The sequence below is a fragment of the Sceloporus occidentalis genome, unplaced genomic scaffold (genome assembly GCF_023333645.1).
Source record: "Sceloporus occidentalis isolate IW3139 unplaced genomic scaffold, rSceOcc1.0.p SCAF_192, whole genome shotgun sequence".
In the NCBI taxonomy this organism is placed as follows: domain Eukaryota; kingdom Metazoa; phylum Chordata; class Lepidosauria; order Squamata; family Phrynosomatidae; genus Sceloporus; species Sceloporus occidentalis.
Window position 1 is genome coordinate 72695 of NW_028317172.1, and position 21224 is coordinate 93918.

Here is a 21224-nt window from a genome sequence, read left to right on the forward strand (position 1 = left end):
GAATAAATCCCTGGATCAACGTTCTGTCCCTATTAATCTAATATCCATAACTTGTAATATTATTGCTTTCAAGAAACACGTCCAGGCTCCTTTTGAACTCTTTTATTGAGTTTACCATCACCACTTCCTCTGGCAGAGAGTTCCATAATCTCACCGCTCTTACTGTAAAGAACCCCCGTCTGTGCTGGTGTAGAAACCTTCTTTCCTCCAGCCGTAGAGGATGTCCCCTTGTTATAGATACAGTCCTGGGTATAAATAGGTCCTGGGAGTGATCTCTGTACTGTCCCCTTATATATTTATACATAGTTATTAAGTCCCCCCTAAACAGTCTTTTTTCCAAACTAAATAACCCCAATTCTGATAATCTTTCTGGGTACTGTAGTCCTCCCATTCCCCTTATTACTCTGGTTGCCCGTCTTTGAACCCTCTCCAGCTCCACTATATCTTTCTTGTACACTGGTGCCCAGTACTGTACACAGTATTCCATGTGTGGTCTGACTAGTGACTTGTATAGGGGTAGAATTATTTCCTTGTCGTGGGCATCTATGCCCCTTTTGATGCACCCCATGATTTTATTTGCCTTAGCAGCAGCTGCCTGACACTGGTCGCTACAGGTAAATTTACTGTTAACTAAAACTCCTAAGTCCTTTTCCATGTCAGTCGTCCCCAGTGTTTTCCCATTTAATACATATTCCCAGCCTGGATTTTTCTTCCCCATGTGCATAACCTTACATTTATCTGTGTTGAACCTCATCTGCCACATCCCAGCCCAAGCCTCCAACCTATGCAGATCCATTTGTAATCGTGCGCTGTCCTCTATTGTGTTAACCACGTTACAGAGCTTAGTATCGTCTGCAAAGATTGATACTTTACTATGCAATCCCTCTACAAGGTCATTAATAAATATATTAAAAAGAATAGGACCCAAAACTGACCCCTGTGGTACCCCACTAGCAACAGTCACCCACTCAGAGTATGTACCATTAATAACCACCCTCTGTTTCCTATCACTGAGCCAGTTACTTACCCACATACACACATTCTCCCCCAGCCCAAGCATTCTCATTTTATGTACTAGCCTTTTATGTGGCACCATATCAAATGCTTTGGAAAAATCAAGATATACGACATCCAGCGATTCACCCCGATCCAGTCTTGAGCTCACCTCCTCATAAAAGCTGATCAGGTTAGTATGACAGGACCGATCCCTTGTAAACCCATGCTGATATGGAGTCATACACTTATTTTCATTGAGATACTCCAAAATAGCATCTCTTAGGAAACCCTCAAACAGTTTACACACAACAGAAGTTAAACTAACAGGCCTATAATTCCCCGGGTCACTTTTTGTCCCCTTTTTGAATACTGGCACAACATTTGCTATGCGCCAGTCCTGGGGAACAGACCCTGTCACTATAGAGTCCTTGAATATTAGAAATAGGGGTCTGTCTATTACATTACTTAACTCCCTTAGAACGCGGGGGTGAATGCCATCTGGACCTGGTGATTTGTCTATTTTGATTTTTTTTTTAGGCGGCACTGCACTTCTTCCTGGGTTAGACAGGCGACATGTACTGGGGCATTTATCTCATCCTGCTGTATATTACCTGGCATTTCATTTTCCTCTGTGAATACAGCAGAGAAGAATATATTTAATAGATTAGCTTTTTCCTGATCCCCGTCTATAACTTCTCCCTCATTACTTTTTAAGGGGCCAACGCTTTCATTGTTAACCTTTTTACTATTTATATAGTTAAAGAACATTTTGGGGTTTGTTTTACTCTCTTTGGCAATGAGTCTTTCTGTCTCCAATTTTGCTGCTTTTATCTGATTTTTACATATTTTATTTTTTTCCCGATAGCTTTTTAGTGCTTCCTCACTGCCTTCCTGTTTTAGTAGCTTAAATGCCTTTTTTTTTGCCATTTATTGCCCCCTTTACATTTTTATTTATCCACATTGGTTTTCTCTTGTTCCTGACTCTTTTATTCCCATACGGTATGTACCTTTCACAGTGAGAATTTAAGATATTCTTAAAAATCTCCCATTGAGCGTCTGTACTCTTGTTTTTGAGGACATTTTCCCAATTTACAGTGTTAAGGGCTTCTCTTAGTTGATCAAACTTTGCCCTCCTAAAGTGCATAGTTCTTGTGGCTCCTCTAAGAGTTCCCTTATTGAAGGACAAGTTATAATGCATCATATTGTGATCACTATTTCCTAGATGTCCCCTGACCTGCACATTAGTTACTCTGTCAGGTCTGTTGGTTAATATTAAGTCCAGTAGGGCGCCCCCTCTGGTCGGGTCCTGTACCATTTGGGACAGATAATTATCCTTACTTATAGTCAGAAACCGGTTTCCTTTATGAGATTCACAGGTCTCGGTTTCCCAGTTTATGTCGGGATAGTTAAAGTCCCCCATAATAACCACCTCATTGTGATTAGCTGCCTTGTTTATTTGCTTTAATAATTGATCTTCTGCTGCTTCCATTATATTTGGTGGCTTATAGCAAACCCCGATCAGTATTTTATTATTTTTCTTTCCATATATTTCTACCCATAATGACTCCACATTATCATTTCCCTCACATATATTCTCCCGCAGTGTGGCCTTTAGGCTGGACTTTACATAAAGGCAAACTCCTCCCCCTTTTCGTTTTTTCCGATCCTTCCTGAATAGACTATAACCCTGTATGTTAACCGCCCAGTCATAGCTATCATCCAACCATGTCTCTGTTATACCCACTATGTCATAATTTTCTTCAGACATTATTAACTCCAGTTCGTCAGTTTTATTGGTCAGACTTCTGGCATTAGTAAGCATACAATTTAGAGGTGTATGGTTTTTTTCCCTATGAAGCCTATCCCTATTAACTATTCTAACCCCTCCCTCTGCTCCACCCCCAGGTACATTTATAAGCCCCAGCTCTCTATCTACACTATCTTCCCCTTCTATATTGTAGTTTCCCTCCCCCCCTTTCCCTAGTTTAAACACTCCTCCACCCTTCTGACCATCTTCTCCCCAAGCACAGCTGCACCCTCCCCATTGAGGTGCAGCCCGTCCCTACCGTAGAGCCTGTATCCGACAGAGAAGTCGGCCCAGTTCTCCATGAACCCAAACCCCTCCTTCCTACACCAGCTTCTGAGCCACTTGTTTAGCTCCCTAATCTCCCGCTGCCTCTCTGGTGTGGCACGTGGTACAGGTAATATTTCAGAAAATACTACCTTGGAGGTCCTTGCCTTAAGCTTGCTACCTAAGTCCCTGAAATCATTTTTAAGGACACTCCGCCTCCCTCTCACTTTGTCATTGGTGCCAATGTGCACCATGACTGCTGGGTCTTCTCCAGCCCCTCCCAGTAATCTGTCAACCCGATCCGCGATGTGCCGAACTCGAGCGCCAGGCAGACAACACACTGTTCGGCGATCCCGGTCTTTGTGACAGATCGCCCTGTCTGTCCCCCTAATAATTGAGTTGTGCTTTTTTATTAAATGTCTGAGAGTTTCTCGTTGGCCATTTCTTATCAGAGATTTATTAGTTTTTATTTTTTAAAGTTGTTTATTGCAGGGCTCGACAAATCCCAGGTCGCCATGGCGACAGAGAATTTTGTCCTGGCGCCTAGGTTTTGTCAGCCTCTTACATCCATAAAAAAATGTGGATGTAAGAGGCTGAGTAACCACACGGGGGCGCTGCTGCTGCTGTCTGCCCAGGAGTCTGGGCAGACAGCACAGCCACTCAGAGCCCGCCCCCGAGCCTGAGACCCCTCCCACGGAGTGATTCTGTAGGCTGAAAACGCGGTTGCTGCAAAACCAGCAATCGCGTTTTCAGCTGCCACAGGCAGTTTCAGGGAAGGGGGTTGTGTGTTGATTGGTTCCCCACACAAGTGTGGGGACCTGACCCAACACCCCCCTGCTGCCTGATCGCTCCATGAGAGCGACAGTGCAGCGTTAACCCCTTCAATGCCGCGATCGCGGCATTTAGGGGTTAATTCCCGTTTTGTACGGGGCTCTGCTGCTGGTGGTCCAGGCAGACCAGCAACAGCAAAAACGAGCCCCCACAAGCCCTTTGATTCCTGTAGGCATGGAAGCCTACAGCAGTCATCAAAGACTCCCCTCCCTGCAATGGCTGGTCTATAGACCAGCAATTGAGTCCCAGCTGCCAGAGGCAGCTTCAGGGACAGGGGAGAAGGTTCTTTGGTCTCCACATGAGTGTGGACACCAGCCCCAACACCCCCATGCTGCCTGATCGCTCCATGAGAGCGACAGTGCAGCGTTAACCCCTTCAATGCCACACTTGTGTATGACACATTCGTGGCATTGCAGGGGTTAACATTTTCCCCCACAGGCTTGTGGGGACTAAATATCAGTCAATGCTGTGCTCCAATGGAACATCAGCATCGAAAGAGTTAAAAATAATAATAATTAATAATAAAAAAAAAACAGCACTGACCTGAAAGTCCAGGGTGCTTCCAGGTGAAACGCTGTGAGTTTAGTAAGTGGGCTGATGATGATCAGATCACTCCTGACCAACTGTTAGTTTAAAAAAATCCTGGCTCCTAACTTTTTTACCTGGCGCCGAGATTCACAGCAAATTTGTCAAGCCCTGGTTTATTGTATAACCTTTTCATCTTCCTCAGTGTTTTATTTTACCTTTTTGCCCCCCCCCCCCCCCGGTCTACACATTCTGTGCTCTTCATATAAGTAGACTGATAAAAGTAAAAGTTAGGGGTTGGTCATTAGAATTTCCTACTCCAGAAGCCAGTGTCATTTATTTTATCTGTGTGTTATATAATCCTCAGGATATTTTTCTTCTTGTGATCCTTGGAGGCATCTACAAAACCACAACCACAAAAAAATTCCCCTTGTCCTATTTTTTTCCTTGTTTTTTTTTTTTTATGCAAGAGTCTAATATTACATTTAATCATTAAAACTATAATAATGTTTGTTGGGATGAAAGATGTGTCTATTTGTAGACCTCATTGATACTTCTGTTTCTAGAGCAATCCTAAAGTAGCCTGAAAATCTTCTTGTAAGATTATAAAAGCATTCCTGAGGTCAGCGAAGCTACGAGCCATATTTATCAGGACACGGCTTTAGTGGTCCTGGAGCTGAATGTGGAGAAATTAGCAGACACATTCCATAGACACTGAAGAATGTATCTGCTGAATCTTTTTAAATTCAGCACCTTGCAGTTGAATGTTTCCGATGTTCCTTGAGTCTCATCTTCTTTTTTTTGTTCCTTTTTAGACGCTTGTTTATCATATGCTACAAATATGTACATGTAAAATGCTAGCTAGCACCATTTGGTTCCTACCAACATGTGTAAATTAGATGTACTTAAAAAATGTGACAACTCTACTATAATTGATCAGTATACCCTATCCTAGGTATAATATTTAAAAAAAATTAATATTTTTGAGTTTTAACCGGTATTGCTTTTGACCTGACAAAGGGAGGTTTATAGAAAGCTTGTACTTTAATGTTAGTCCGATAAAAAGGTATTTGATATTGCAATACTAAAAAATTACGTTACTGGACTAAGAAGGCTATATCCGTCTACATTTGTCTTAACCTAAATATTTGTAGTAAAGACTTTTATATTGTGATCTTATGAGAGTGTCCATCTGGCTAACAGGTCCTACTTTCCATTTAGTACCCCACCTCTAGTGCTAGATGCTCATGGGCAGTCTTTTAAAGCAATAGTCGTGGAATTCCTATTTTTGCAGCTTCCCATTAAGTCTGACAGCAGGATGCTAATGCAGTCTTTATAGAGGGATAATGAGAAAGGGATACATTTGCATGAAATGCTCTGGTTGGCCCTCTGGTGGTCTCGCGTCTGGAAGATATAACGGCGGCATTACAAACATCATTCCTAGTATTGTTGAATATCCAGACCGTTAACAGATGTAGCACCTTGTAGGCATGTAAACGTTAGCAGAGAACACTTAATTGCCATGTGAAACAAAAGAAGGTACAGATAGGTTGTTGCCATAGAAGGTGAAAGAACAAAGTGACAGATCCACTAAGGTGTATTGCAAAGCATATTAGATATTGCAGTTAATAATCTTTTGTGAGTAGCACCTTTTTATGATAATGGATTGTGTAATGAGCAATTCTAGTTAGCTTTCTGCAATTGGTGCGGTCAATAAGATCATTCTGTTTGTTGCCATAGTGATTGCACTTTTACCATTTGTGCACTAGCGTCTTGGTATGATTGAGTTATTTAGTTTAAATTAATAGTTTTAATAGCTGCTGGCCTTTACACTCAAGTTGTCCAACTTTAGTCCTCAAGGACCTCAAACCGGTGTTGCGGATCATACAAACCACGCTTGGTGTTAAACTCATAGCTGTACTGCTATTCTTTAGACTATTACACTGTAAGTCTCTTTTGTAGAACAATAACACTTAAAGCAAAAACAAAGGAACTTGTTTACTAGTGCTGGGAATTATCATGGTGGCGAACTGACAATTTGGCGGTGACATGATCCAGATTGTTATTCAGTTGTCTCCCCGTGCTAAAAGCCAGTTCTTTATGCGTGTTGAAGTGACTAATACATATTGAGTGGACAATCACTGTTCTAGAAGGAGCCTGGGAATGAACCAGTGTTTGAGTAAATAGTTTTGTGTGTGTGTGTGTGTCATGTTGTTCCAGATACCTGCTGCATGGTTTATTATTTTGACTACTAGGTGACCCAAGTGTAGATAGTTTTCTGAAGTGTAGTGCAATAATCCTACTATAAAACATTAGAAACATTGATGGTCATCCATATAAATACTGGGGCACAATCCAAACACACACAATTAATGGTTTTAGCACAGACACAGATATACATTTTGTAGCATCTGTGCTGTTTTGTACTTGTTGTTGTTTAGGGGTAGTGAGTGACACTGTCATTTTTAGATTGAGTTGTATATTCCACAGATTTCTAATATACAGTTACTTTGCACCTATATATGAGTATGACTGCTACCTAAAGAGGAAGTCCAATTGGAAGATAATTGGAAGCGTTTGGTATTGGACACTGTAATATTGAAGCACTTTTATGCTTTCTTATGGGTTATGCATTATTTAATTGCATCCCTCACAGACTATATTGCTGCGTTATGTATTAAACATTTCAACATGGATAGCTGTTTTAGCAAATAGTTTCATAACAATTTTAGGACCACTTAGACATTAATCTGGCGCTCACACTTTTTGTTAAAAAAATGAATATCTTATGGAAATGCTTGTTTAAAATGTCCTAATGCAAAAGCCGATAAAATAAACAGATTCTCGTCCAATATAACAAATGATCATCAAAATGTATGCCAATCAATCTTTGAAACAAATGTAATTTGAATTAATTTTCCTGTCAAGCAATTAATAATATATGTGCGCACACCATTCATGTAGTATTCACAAAATATGGGAAACTATACCTTAAAATTGGTTAAAATACCTATAAATTGTACACCACTAATTCAAATTTAAGAAAAATATCTCAAAAAAGATTTTCCTCTTTTAAGGCACATTTGGCATTATTTTGTATTTCTTTGTTCACTATGATAGGATGTTACGTTTAATGGCACCCACATTGTCATAACTGCCCCGCAAAGTGGTATATTTCTAAACTCCAGATAGCCTAGGGTATTACACAAAGGCTCCAACCGAGGGAGCCAGGGGTTAATCTTGACAAATACATCGCCTTCATTTGGTGTTAAGCACCGGCTTCATGTGACAAGTATACGTGTCATTCGGTGTTAACAGGTTAATCTAGACGTTTCTGCTCTATTTTGGGTTTATGATGATTTTTGGAGTGCAGGCATTGACTAAATGTTATGTATCTGTATTAGAAGAAGACAAGCGGGAGGAGAGATTATTAAGGGATCGGTTTAATCGGCCTTTGGATAGGGCTGCTTAAACTTTAAATACTGTTGTGTAAACGGACTATGATGTCAATCTGGAATTGCATATCTCTGCCTAGGAACGCGATTGGACCGTAAAAGAAATGAATCATTGTTTGTCCTTTAAATTTTAAAAAACTTTAACAGATCTCTTCCTCGGGCATATTATACTATCATTGAGGAAGAGACCTGGGAGGTCTTTGAAAGCTTGCATTCTTCACTGGCAAAATGGGGAATCTAATCATTTAAACTATTGTGTATTCTGTTTCTGGAACCACGATACCTTTGTTTGTGTTATTAACCTGTGTCATCGCACTCTAATGTTTTTCAGATTACTGGAGTTATTCTTCTAGCTGTTGGTGTGTGGGGAAAACTTACTTTAGGCACCTACATCTCCCTCATTGCTGAAAACTCTACCAATGCTCCATATGTCCTCATTGGAACTGGCACCACCATTATTGTCTTTGGACTCTTTGGCTGCTTTGCCACCTGTCGTGGTAGCCCATGGATGCTAAAACTGGTAAGTTGGTTTTGCTTGTCTTAAGTCAATGGAATGCGTGAATTAATTCACTTGTATGAAACCCGTATAACACAAAGGATTCCTCATCAAAACAGAGTATCTTATTTCTATTATATACATTAGTAGAATGCCTGTAGAGCAGAGTTGGACTAAATTACTCAAGATTGATTTCATACAAACTAATAATCCACCTGCAATAAGGAAGGCAAATAACCAGTTACTTTTAAGACACTGTGGGTAGTCTGTAGGGCTGTCCACAAGCTTTTGAAGGGGGGGGGTCTGTTCACCAAATAGAGAGTTAACTTGAGGGTTTACAGGATAGCTGTGGTTTCAATTCCTTGACTTCACTATACATTATGAAGGCCCAACCCTAGCCAGCTTCTGCTCCAGTAATTGCTTAGTTGGCGCTTTATAATACTTAGTTAAACCCGTTTTCCATTAGAATTCCTCTTTATATACAGCTGATATTATGCCTGTTTTGGGGTCTCTGCAACCATTCATACTGTGGATAAAATTCAGATTTTTCGAAAAGCACAGCACAGTGGTAATTCAGAAAACAATAGCAATTACTGATACAGAGCCAACCCCAAGGCCGTTTTATCATAGTGCATTATCTTAATTGTGCAACCTACGTACCAACAATGTCTACACTGATGGATCAGTTAGTGTGTGTACGACTGATCATAAAAGAGGCTTTTAAGGTAGTGACGACTAAGGGTATCTGTTTTGTTTTGCTCGGCAAAGCGATTTTCTCTTCCATGGGGTGAAAATACCTAATTGGCATTAGCTAGAGGGAATTGGAGGGCCATGATTTCCAGCTGTTACCAATTTCTGAGTTTTTGCTAAATCAGTCAATTAATAAGTTACCTTTTCTGCAAAAATCCTTTAGCCAGGATGGGAATATTTAGCCCCATGACCATCCCAAAGTCTTTTTTTTATTTTTTTATTTTTATTTTTTTAAAGGTTAATTGCATGTCGCATTACCTGTGTGTTGCCCCACATTTCTCTAATAGAATAAATGGTTTAGTGAATGCACTTAGCTGTCCCTTTTCTTGCTTATTGACATGAAACTATTGTAGAAACTAGGAGCATTTGTCAGAAAACATTTGTCAGAATGTGTGTATGTGTGTATGTATGTATATATATATATATATATATATATATATATATATAAGGAAAATTGGCTTATTTTTCCTAGTTTGTGGCTAGAGGACGAGCACTGATTTATACTGATGTATGTAGTAGTAGCAAGGAACCACTAAAGCAAATTCATACATGGAACCAGTAGTTTTACAGTAGTGTATGTAGAAAGTGATTTGTTGAATATAATATATAAGTTTCACTAGTTTACATTAAAAAGATTGTATACTATGGTGTTAGACTTCTAACTCTCCAACTGCCCAGTCTTCCCCTAACTCTCAGTACGTAACTCGGGGTAGAGAATACCGTTCTAGGTATACACAGGGTTCTGATTTAATGGGGCACTTCAAAGCAGATCTGTCAAATCCTCCAGCTCTATGCACTAAGTAAAACTATGTAATGTTATTAAAAACTGGAATAAGCAACATGTGTTGTATACACCTATTGGAGTAACTATCTTAACCTCGACCATTCACGCAAATATACGTAACTTATCTATCTGCCTTTTAAGTTGTTGATTGAGTCAGGCAGGCAGCCTAAGGGTGATTAAGAAAAAGGCCGTTAACTTCAGGACAGGGAATTAGATGATGTTAGTTGTTCCGCATTGACCTCGACTTCTTATCGAAATCTCATAACTGAGTACCAAAACACTATACTCATTGCAATTCCATTTACCTGTTGTTTGATTTGTTGTTTTATACACGACCCAGGGAATGCTTTTCTTGATATTGGAAGATTATACAGTATATTAAATATTTTTACTTCATTCCTTATGTTTTGCAGTATGCTATGTTTCTGTCCTTGGTGTTCTTGGCTGAACTGATTGCTGGCATTTCAGGCTTTGTGTTTCGGCATGAGGTGAGTGAAAATTATTATACTTTATTATTATTATTATTACCGTATTGGCTCGGATATAGGGCGCCCCCGTATATAGGCCGCACCCTAAAAGTTTGGTGCTTTTTTAAAGAAAAACATGCTGCCACTCTGTCCCCCTCCCCGAGATATGCTACCACTGTCCTCCTCCCCCCGAGATATGCTGCCACTGTTCTCCTCCCTCCCGAAATATGCTCCCACTGTCCTCCTCCCCCCCGAGATATGCTGCCACTGTCCTTCCCCCCCCCCCCGAGATATGCTGCCACTGTCCTCTTCCCCCCCGAGATATGCTGCCACTGTCCTCCCCCCCCCCCCCGAGATATGCTGCCACTGTCCTCCTCTGCCCCCCGGAACTTCCGGAAGTTATATACGCGTATTGCGTAGATGTCCCCCGCCGGCCCTGCAAGACACCCGGGAGTCTGCTCCGGTAAGTCGGGGGGGGGGGGTCAGCGGTGCAGGGGACCTGCATCCTACTCCCCGATACGCTTAGACAACCTCCCGTGCTGGCGCCGGCTCCCCCCCCCCCCCCCGTGGGAAGTGCTGGCATGGGGAGGCTGTCTGCGCGTATCGGGGAGTAGGATGCAGGTCCCCTGCAACGCTGCGAGGGATCTGTATCCTAACCCCGCTGCCTGCCCAGCGCCCGGGACTGCATGTCCCGGGCGTTGGGCGCTAGACCCCGAATATAGGCCGCACCCCCACTTTAAAGACTTAAAGTAGGGGGGAAAAAGCGGCCTATATTCGAGCCAATACGGTATTACCATTTTCTCCCTTTTTGAGTTTGTGGGACATGAAAAAGATTCCTGTTGTAGGAGTTATACAGACAAATCTGTAATCTAGCACACCCTGGATGTAGGCAGCGTTTTTTTTTTTTTACAGATCTATATATTTTCCGGGTTGGCTACAACAATGCATAAATAATGTTATAAGCTACATTAGAGGGACGTTGCTAGATTCTGTCACGTTTGAATGGCAGAGTCCCTTTTAAGCAATTATCTTGCAAGTGGCATTCAAAACCAGATTTGCTGGCCTAACTGCAATACTGCTCCTACTCCCATATTTTTTTTCCTTTCAGTCTGTTTGAAATGTAACAAAAATGTCCTTACTATAGGGGAAACCCGATTTTCCCATTAACAGAACATCCGTATGAAGAAATGTATACGGCAATGATGAGAACCTTCTTTTCCGGCACGTGTCCCTAGTCAAATGAGCCAAATGGTCACCTAATGTATATAGTTTTAACGTTATATGTATCTGGCATTCTAGCACTTCCAGTTGACTGCAGTCATGAAAACAGGAAGTCAAAGGAATGATCCGGACCCCACATGGCTGAGATCATGGAGGTCGAAAAATACATTGATTGATTCATGATCAGTCCGAGTGGTCTTTTTATAAGGAAGCACCTGGCTGCTTTGGACAAAACAATTCCCATTTACGTTTTGTTTGCTGGTATTCGCTGTAATTGCATGTTCCTTTTAATTCCACATGCAGCCACCAGGGTCAAAAGGGCTTTGGGAAGAACTTGCCAATTGATTAAATCTTTTCTGCCTTCCCATAGTTATTACTAAAATTAGTATGTGGTTCACTATACCGGTAAGTTTTGCAGATGACATGAACATTAGTCTTATGGACCGAACAACACTATGTATGCATGAAGGGCAAACCTCGGTAAGATTAATCTGCAAGGGCTGAGTCAGCCATATATAGTGCATTGTTACAACTGTAAGATGGACTTCAAGAAGTGACATTTATTTTTCAGGGCATTAGTATGCTGTTCTTTTAGTCACTAAGTACAAAACCTCAAAAAGTTGCATCTAAGATTATCCACTGATTCTAAAACTAAATCTTCAACACAGATACTTGCAGACTCTTTGGAATTGGTCCAGGTTTAGCAAGAACTGGAGTTGTCCTAATCTTTGAGCTGTGGGAGTAATACTTACCTCTCTCCTTTCCCTGCTGTGCTCTGTCCACTTGCTTGGGTTCCTTCTCATTACAGCCCCTTTTCATACCTCCTAACATTTATTTATTTACAGTTACATGATATTTAAGAAAATTTGCTTTTGACGGAAAACGTATTATAGTGAATGATGGAAGAGAAGTGACAGCAGTGTAAATATCCAAGGGCGCCTCTTTAAACTTTAATGCTAGTAAAACAATTACGGGCCTGAAGTGAAATGCTGTCTTGAAACAGAATCACAACAAATTGACTGCTTCTAGATGTGTTTTTCAGGCCCCAACAAATGCCGGGGCCAACTTATGACCATTTGACTTAAACCCTGTAATTATGTGGACTGATCTAGACTGTCAAGTGATCAGCCAAACCATCAAGTCTGAACACAGCCTTGTTATTAATGAAGGCCCAGAGTTAAGAGATCACTGGCACCGTCTAGATTTTGTCTTTTGATTGTGAAAGTCGACAAAAAGAGCTGGTAATAGAACATAGTTATGCTAAGCCCTCATCGCTCAGTCATTCAACTTAAAATGGACTCATCACCCACATTTCTTGTTTAAGTACAGCAAAACGTACTTTTTACTCTCTAGATTGTAAGCTTGCAAGCAGGGCCTTTTGTACATAATGTATTTTTTTCCTTTTTCAGTTCTAGTTTTGTCATACCCAATGATTGTATGTATTGTAAGAAGCGCTGTGTAAATTGTTGGCGCTATATAAATAATGGTTTCCCTGAAAGTCTGCACCCCCTCTGGGGTTTTTGGTCATGGTTTCACATTGTGCCATCTAGTGGTGAATTATTTCAGCCGTTTATGATACGTGGGTTTTCTGGCTTTAATAGTTTTGCACCCATTATGTAGTATTAACTTTTCTTGTATGGCATTGTTATAAACCATAAATGCTCTACACTGATGTCCACATGTCCTCTGTCATTCAGATGGGTAAAATACATCTGAATCACGAAGATCTCATAGACTGACTTCAAGTACTGGCGTAGAGAGAAACTACTGATCTATGATAAGCATGAAATTGCTACTGCATGCCAGCTCTTGCTTGCTAAACCTTGTTTTGTGTTTGGATTTAGATCAAGGATACCTTTCTTAGGACGTACACCGAAGCAATTCAGAACTACAATGGCAACGACGAGAGAAGTCACGCAGTTGATAATGTTCAAGAGAACGTAAGTTGAGCAAAATATCTACCAATCATTACAATGGTTCAGAATCAAAGCTCTTATCAAGTGCATGTTGACGTTGATACCTTCTATTGGGCCTTCGTTAAAGAAAAAAAGATGTGATATTGCACATAACCCCAGAGGTCTCAGCTGGAATTGTTTACTTCTGAGGTCCCAAAACCTCATGTAACGTCACATCTTTTTCCATGCTGGCCCAACAAAAGGTATCATCTTAAAATAGGCTCACTTCTTTCTTGAGCGAATATCCATTTTTCTTATTAAGTACATGTTGTGACACGCAGGGATTTTTCAAGATCATACTGTCGCCTTGTCATCCTAACTTGACAAAGGCTCCTGGTAATTGGTTACTAGGCGGTTTTATAAATACAGGTGAATCTAGTATTTATATGAGTGGTACACTGGCATGACCCCTTTTTGGTCCTTTGTTTTCTTTTTCTTTTTTCCCTAATATAATAGATCTGCTATAAATTGTGGTCAAAACAGATGACCATCCAAATTCTAGAACAGTAGGTTTACTGTGGAGACACAATGTCTCTTGTACATTATCCATCCAAGCATATTTTAAGGATCTAGTTCTGTTGTTAAACTTCTAAAACATAAAGTGCATATTTTTATGGTGCAATATCTGTGTATTTTAGTCAATAAAAAAAAAAGTATAGTTTTTCATACAACCAAGCAATGAAGACCAACTGTTCTGCATATTCATGACATCAACAAACAAGCATACACACTGTTCATGTTGTCATTTAGTGCGTATTAACTATATTATGCTTTTATTAACTGTTCCCTGTTTCTTCTCAGTTGAAGTGCTGTGGTATTCAGAGCTACTACAACTGGACTAGTAGCAGCTATTGGGCTACAAATGGGATTCCAGCGAGCTGCTGCGCCAATCTCTCTGATTGCAACTCATCGGACATGCGCAACATGACTATCGCTTCCACTAAAGTGTATCAAAGGGTGAGTATTGCAATCTAAGATTTTTTTTCCTTGAAGGCAGTTGAGAACGGTTTTCACTTGCCTATCCTCTGTATTCCAACCAGTGTTTCGGTGTATAATGATTCTCTACTACTTATAGTATAGGTTTATTCACTAAAGTGGGAGTTGGCAGTTGTGGTTTCCATTCACTGAATTCATGATGAAGGGCAAACCCCACTAAGGGGTAAGACGATGTTGGATGGCCCTGCATAATGCATGATTCCATGAGTATGTATTATACATATCCAACCGAGCCCTTCTTGCACAGAAGCTCACTTGGGTGGGTCGACTCCCCTGCCAACTGACTCTTTAAAATGACTGCCTTCTTTATGACAGTATACCTCGGTGTCTGCATTTACATGCCCCCTGTGCATTGCACTCTTCTGACTTCATTGCGTTGTAAAGCTCCCATATTGATTATTTCTAAACACTATGCCAGGTTCTGTTTTGATTTTTAATTATGCATATTTGAAGATGTGTTTTGGCTCTAGTTTAAATGTTTAATGTATATTTAAAGAATGGCATGGAGGGAAATAGAAGAATTAAATGTCACTCAACGATTGCATTATCCATTCAACTATTATGACACCTGAACTCGGAACACTGCGATGTTCTGCAAGTGTCAAATCTAGATAGGCTATATGTACTGTTCTTCCCTGGTTTATTATTTTAGTTACCTTTTTACCCACGTACATCAAGATATTTAACAATCCCTTCCTTTAGCATGGTTTCCATTAATTTCCCAACTAATGATGATTTTATTTTTTGTGAAGTGGTACGACAATTGCCAAGTTATTGCGGTGAGGTTGCACATCAGTATTTTCTGCCACCTTAAAAATCACACAGAATCAACAGACTACTGTGTAGATTCTTTGCCGTATTTATACATTCCAAGTTGTGCCTGCACAGCTGTGCCGTGAGAATAAGATTTAATTGGCATCGGAATGGCGGCTTCTCGTTCTCGAGCTGGTGCCATGAGACATTAAAGATGCAGAATTGGGAGTGATAATACGCACTAATTGTCTGCTGGCATCCGCTGCAAATGGAGTGCTTTGGAACTTATTCTAAGTCTGCCCTGCTTTGACATGAAAAAAGATAATTTATTTTCGTACATTCTGTTCCAGGTGGAGAACATTCAAAAAGTAACTTGTCTGGATAGAATTAGTAGCAGGTGTATGAACGTGTTAGGAGATGATATTCAAAACTATTTAGATAATGTTAAAATAATAAATAGTAAAAATAATTTTTAATGCTAATGTAAACCTTGATATAACTTAAAACAAAACATTTCAAATATATTTGTGTGAATGTTCTCTCAAATGTTTTCTATACCCCACTGTGTTTTCTATACTGTGTATAACACTGTCACACATGCTTATTCTGACAAACCGAACTTGTGCAAAATGGAGTTTGTGTGTATACTAGGTATGCATGTTACACAGACACTGCGGGAGCAGCCATTTTATACATCGAGGTCTCAGTGTCTGTAGATTATTTCCTCATGTTAAGTTACCTGTCGGGTATTGTTAATGTGAATTGTTATACATCTGACTGGGTAGCGTTCCAGTGTCTACTACTACGTAAGGATAAAATAAAATAAGGCTGGGAAATTGGTGAACAAGCAGAGAAAGGCTGGCTGGAGGAGGCATTTTCCACCTGGTCAACTCAGATTTAAATATTTTGGACCTTAAATGGACGCTCCAGCAGAGCCAGCGCCGGACCTGACTGAACGCTGCATGCGGGGGTCTGCATGCGGGGGTCTGCAGTGTTCATCTGTAAAGTCTTCCCATGAATTCCAAAGGGAGCACTTTCCTGCCACTGATTGGCTGTTTAAGCTGTCAGTCAGTGAAGAAACTTTGTTTTTTGGTATTTTTTACTTTGACGCTATGTTGTGTTTCCTTAGTGTAAATGTGTTTTGGCTGGCAAAATATTGCCAGTCTGTCCCTGAAAACGAGTGGAACGTTTAGGTGCCGGGCTTAGAAGTCTATACCCACATGAAATTAGTGGAGTCTCCAGAATAAATACAGTAACATTCTGGTATCCTTTAAAAGAAATTGGGCCATTAACTTGTATGTCTCCAAGCCTTCATGTGGATTTTATGGGGGGAAGTTTCAGTATTTTTCTAAACCCATGGCTTTAAGCTAAGGAACGGGCCCCATCTGTGCCTCCATCCCCTCTTACATTTTCATTGTTTGTTTTTTTGTATATTTTTTTAGGGTTGCTATGAGCTGGTGACTGACTTCATGGAAACAAACATGGGAATAATAGCTGGCGTGGCTTTTGGAGTTGCATTTTCACAGGTAAGATCCAAGTTCAGGCATGGGTTTCCAAAAGAGACACTGAAATATCAGCTGTAGTAAATGGAATTCTATTAAATAAATTAAAACATTCCATCATATAAATGGAATCAACCTGCATGATGTAAAGATATGGTCATACAGGTTGATTTTCCGGTTTGTGAACACGTTTCATTAGAATTTTCTCCCGCTCTGTAGTAATGTGGTAAGATATTGGCCTCGCAGACCTCATCACAGGGTTATATATAGTAATAAACCACAGTTGTACCAAGTCACGCTTGAAAAGTAATTGCGTGCAATGGAACATAAGCGTTCATGCAAATAATATTAACAATCTGAGCATGTTTTCAGTCACCAATAAGATGGCAGGGTCGCAAATAGCACAATTTATGTAGCGTTTGGAAAGGGTTTCCGTATACATTCAAGTTCACTGTGGAGTGAACGCCACTTCTGCTCCATGCTGCAATGTGTGGCCAGTTGCTAGATCCACCCAGCCACGTATCCAGCTGTTGGCCGCATGTCATGAGGTGGCTGCTGGCTTAAAAGTGCCAGGGCCGCCACATCCTCTCCAGTCCACCTCGGTTGATGGCTCTATACAGGAGCTATAGTTCAATAAATGGGGTTGAGGAGTTGGCCGTTCACAATGCACGGTGGTATCGGGGGAGCTGAAATGTTAAAGTTTATTCAACACACCCCTGAATCATAGTGTTTTGTGTGTTTTTTTGCAATCGGAGGACAATTCATTGCAAGGCTGTCAGAGCTGGCCAGTTAGTTGTTCTAATTCTAGCAGGTGTCCTTAATTAGGACCTGGCTTTCTTCCTTCACTTTATGATGACCCACTATAAAGTATGTCGCCACACATGAGTTTTAGCTACAGACAGCACAGATTTTTGCCCCAAGGCCACACTCCCCGAGGTGCATAACTTGTGGCTCATCTTTATACAACGGATACACTTTCTCACAGGGTTTATTGCTATCTGTTAATGGACTTTTACTTTAAATAATCACTCGCTGGCACACAAATAGTTAATGCTAATTGCGGTATAGCTGCTATAATTATATTATGGTATCTAATTGTTGCATTCATCTAGTTAATATTAGTTCTGTTGATTTATAGATTTTTATGCAAGGCAGCAGTCGACAGCTCTACATCAATATAAATTAGCTGCGCCTCAAGTCTTTATAGGGCTCATTAACGCAAGAGTTCCTCTTTTGTCCAAATCGAATTGCCGTTTTTAAACTGTCTTTTTTTTATTAGCTATTTTATTTTTTTGTAGCGTGGTTTAATTAATTTTCCTTTAGTCATTAAATTCTTGCGTCCCAGGATTCCTGTTAGACAGTCGTCATCTAAAGATGCTGCAACTGATACTGATTTGATTTAACCCCTTAAGGACAACGGGCAGTCACAAAACCCATTGAAGACAATGCATTTTGAGCCCGTACATGTATGGGCTCTGTCATTAAGGGGTTAAATAGCGCATTTTCAAATAGCATACCTGTATCTGTATTGCTGGTCTCGAGAAGGGAAAGCGTACAGAGAAAATGAAATCACAAATAACGTTGGCGAGATCAGTCCCCTATGGATGTCGTAGGCAAGCTTTAAATCTGTTTCTACGGTGCCTTTGCTGCAGATAAAATATATGAACAAAACCAGTCTTCCTGCACCAAATGACCAGAAAATACTAAAAAGCACCACGAGGGGGCCATTTTTAAATTCACATCATTAAAAACTTTTTAGGATTTTTGTACGATTTTTTTTTTTTTAATTTTTTTTTTTTATATAAAAAAAATTAGTTCTGGGAAAAGCTTTATAGACGTAATTCTTGAATGTTTTACAGAAGCTATTCGTGGTATTCGCAGGATCCTGTCGCATTTAGCTATTTTTATTATATAGTAATAAAAGTGCACAACATGTTTACCATAAAATCAAGCAAGCTTTCGAGAGATATATGGCATGCTGATTGTATATAATGTTTGGGGCACTGCGTCTCCCCTAAGCTAATATTCTGCTTGGAGCTGGGTGGTGTTATGCTTTCAGAGCAAAATGAAACGGTATAACAGCAGGGAGATGTGACAATAACTGGCCTCTGTCTGTGGCAGGATTGCCTTCTTGCCTTCAGTCTCAAGTCGACATGTTAAAATTTTGCCCCGTTGTAAAAAAAACAAAACTGCCCTGTTTGCAGTGTGAAGACCTCTCTCTGAGCTGAACTGAAATGTTGTATAGGTAGCCTTTTCCTTTGCATCACTCCTATGACAAATTCCAACATTCTTGCAAGATGCACGTATTGTTTAAACTAGAATCAAAACGTCATTTTATAGCTCAAAGTAAGGGGCAAATTGTAGGATGTCACACTGCAGACAAGCAACCACAAATGTAGTTTATAACACCCGACGCAGCATTTCTGCCCCCAGGTTGGTATCAACCAGCTGCGCAAGCACTGTGATTACACGGCAGGAGGCGGTGGAAACAAAGGGAAAATATTGACTTTAGGAGGAAATATGGCTCGGCTGTCTTGTCTGCATTGATCAGCGGACAGGCAGGGGACAGAATGAATGACAGGCCGTGTCCACATTATCTTCTACCAGGAAGGGACATGACCTTTGTAGCTCTTAGTAATTGCTTAACAGACTTTCAATAGACTGGCTGGGACAATTATTTATGGCTAAAATTCTGAATTGCATTCAAGTGCCCATCATGTCCAGAAGCAACTGAATTACAACTTCCAGTGAGCGTGAAGATTGGCATTTGGTTGTGCCACAAATTTCTGTGTACAGCACAAAGGCAGTGATGGTGTCGGTTGCATTTGGCTTCCGTCTTTATCAACACTGATTTGCTTACCATAAAAGAAATGTTTGTGGCATTTCCAGTAATTTAACATAAAAAAAAAAAAATGTTGGAAGAAATCCCCTGTTTTAGATAAACCCATTTGCCATGCGTTATACATTTCAGGCTTATTCTGTATCTAATTCCAAAACAGATTCACAGCAGAATTTCATATAAGAAACTTGATTTCCAAGTTGCAATAATCGTTAAAAATAATGCCCTTTACCCCCTGTGCCAGAAAGCCTCGGTTCTCTTCATTCTGGGATAGGAAATGCAGTGGTTGTCCTGGCTTTGTACAAACTTTTTATTTATTTTTTACAAGGTTAGTGAATACAAAGGGGATATTTATAGAAACAAGTAATATGCTTAAATATGGGTCAATCAAGCAGGAACATTCCATTAGTTTCCATGGTGATTACACAACAAATAGTGATTTGCCCTTCAATTTCCCTTTATAAATACATTATAGTATGTCATAACTCTATAGAAGCATTGTTGGTTTCCTTATGCGTTCCTCAAAGTGATTAACATAAACTTTCTTATTGCCAGATGTTATAGTACATGGATCCAAGAATGATTTGTTACCAAATACGTTTTCTGTCTTTTTTTTTTTATATATATATATATATAATTCAATCACTTTTTATTTAGATTTTACAAGTGAAAATGCACACACAGGTTTATGAGATACTTGATTAGAAAAGGCATGGAGTCACTAAATGCGCCAGCTCAGAACATAGACAAATATTTACAATTAAAATCGGGAAAATGAACAAAGCCGAAAAAAGGACAGGGGGTTATACACTGTATCCTTGGTAAATATGAGCAAAGGCGGCTGGGAAAAATTATCTTTTATTGGTTAGCCTTTTGATCTTTTCTTCTAATAACATGCAAAAATACTCTCACAGATATAAAACATTTGCAAACACAACACAGGTTTATCCCAAAAAATAAAAAATGTGCACCATCAAGTCTATACCTAAAAAGTTCCAGTCAACTGGAAATGTTATGAATTAACCTGGTAGAGGACGTGTGTCTATATTGTCTCAACGCACTGTGAAGAGGATGGTTCAAGCGGCCAAGAAAATTCCAAGGATCACAGATGGAGTATTGTAGAATTTAGTTGCGTCTTGGGGTCAGAATTTCTCCAAAACTACAATCCAACGTCGCCTTCCTTTCCACAAGGTATTTGGAAGGGTTTCAAGAAAAAAAGCCTCTCAACCACAAACAAACTCATCCATCTTCTGTATGCCAGACACTACTGGAGCTTCAGATGGGATCAGGTTCTATGGTCAGACGAAACCAAAATGGAGCTTTCCGGCAATAAACACTAGAGGTTTTCCTTATGGGAAAAGTACATTTTGCGAGGATACATGGCATCATGGACTCTACCTACAGATATTAAATGAAAAACATTTGACTGCCTCTACCAGAAAGCTTAAAATGGGCCGTGGTTGGATCTTCCAGCAGGACAACGATCCAAAACATGAAATCAACACAAAAAATTGTTTACTGACCTTTGACTTGAACCCCATAGAAATCCTGTGGGGTGAAGTGAAGAAGAGAGTCCACCAGCA

General features: G+C 40.1%; 1 protein-coding gene across 1 annotated transcript in view; it reads left to right on the top strand.

The window, feature by feature from the left end:
* Positions 1-21224, top strand: part of LOC149278365 (tetraspanin-7-like) — a 44506-nt gene that overhangs the window by 22401 nt on the left and 881 nt on the right. Inside the window, exons 2-6 of the mRNA XM_089502066.1 lie at positions 8210-8398; positions 10322-10396; positions 13441-13536; positions 14353-14508; positions 16743-16826. Of these exons, the coding sequence (XP_089358192.1) occupies positions 8210-8398; positions 10322-10396; positions 13441-13536; positions 14353-14508; positions 16743-16826 (600 nt within the window). The remainder of the gene's footprint in view (positions 1-8209; positions 8399-10321; positions 10397-13440; positions 13537-14352; positions 14509-16742; positions 16827-21224) is intronic.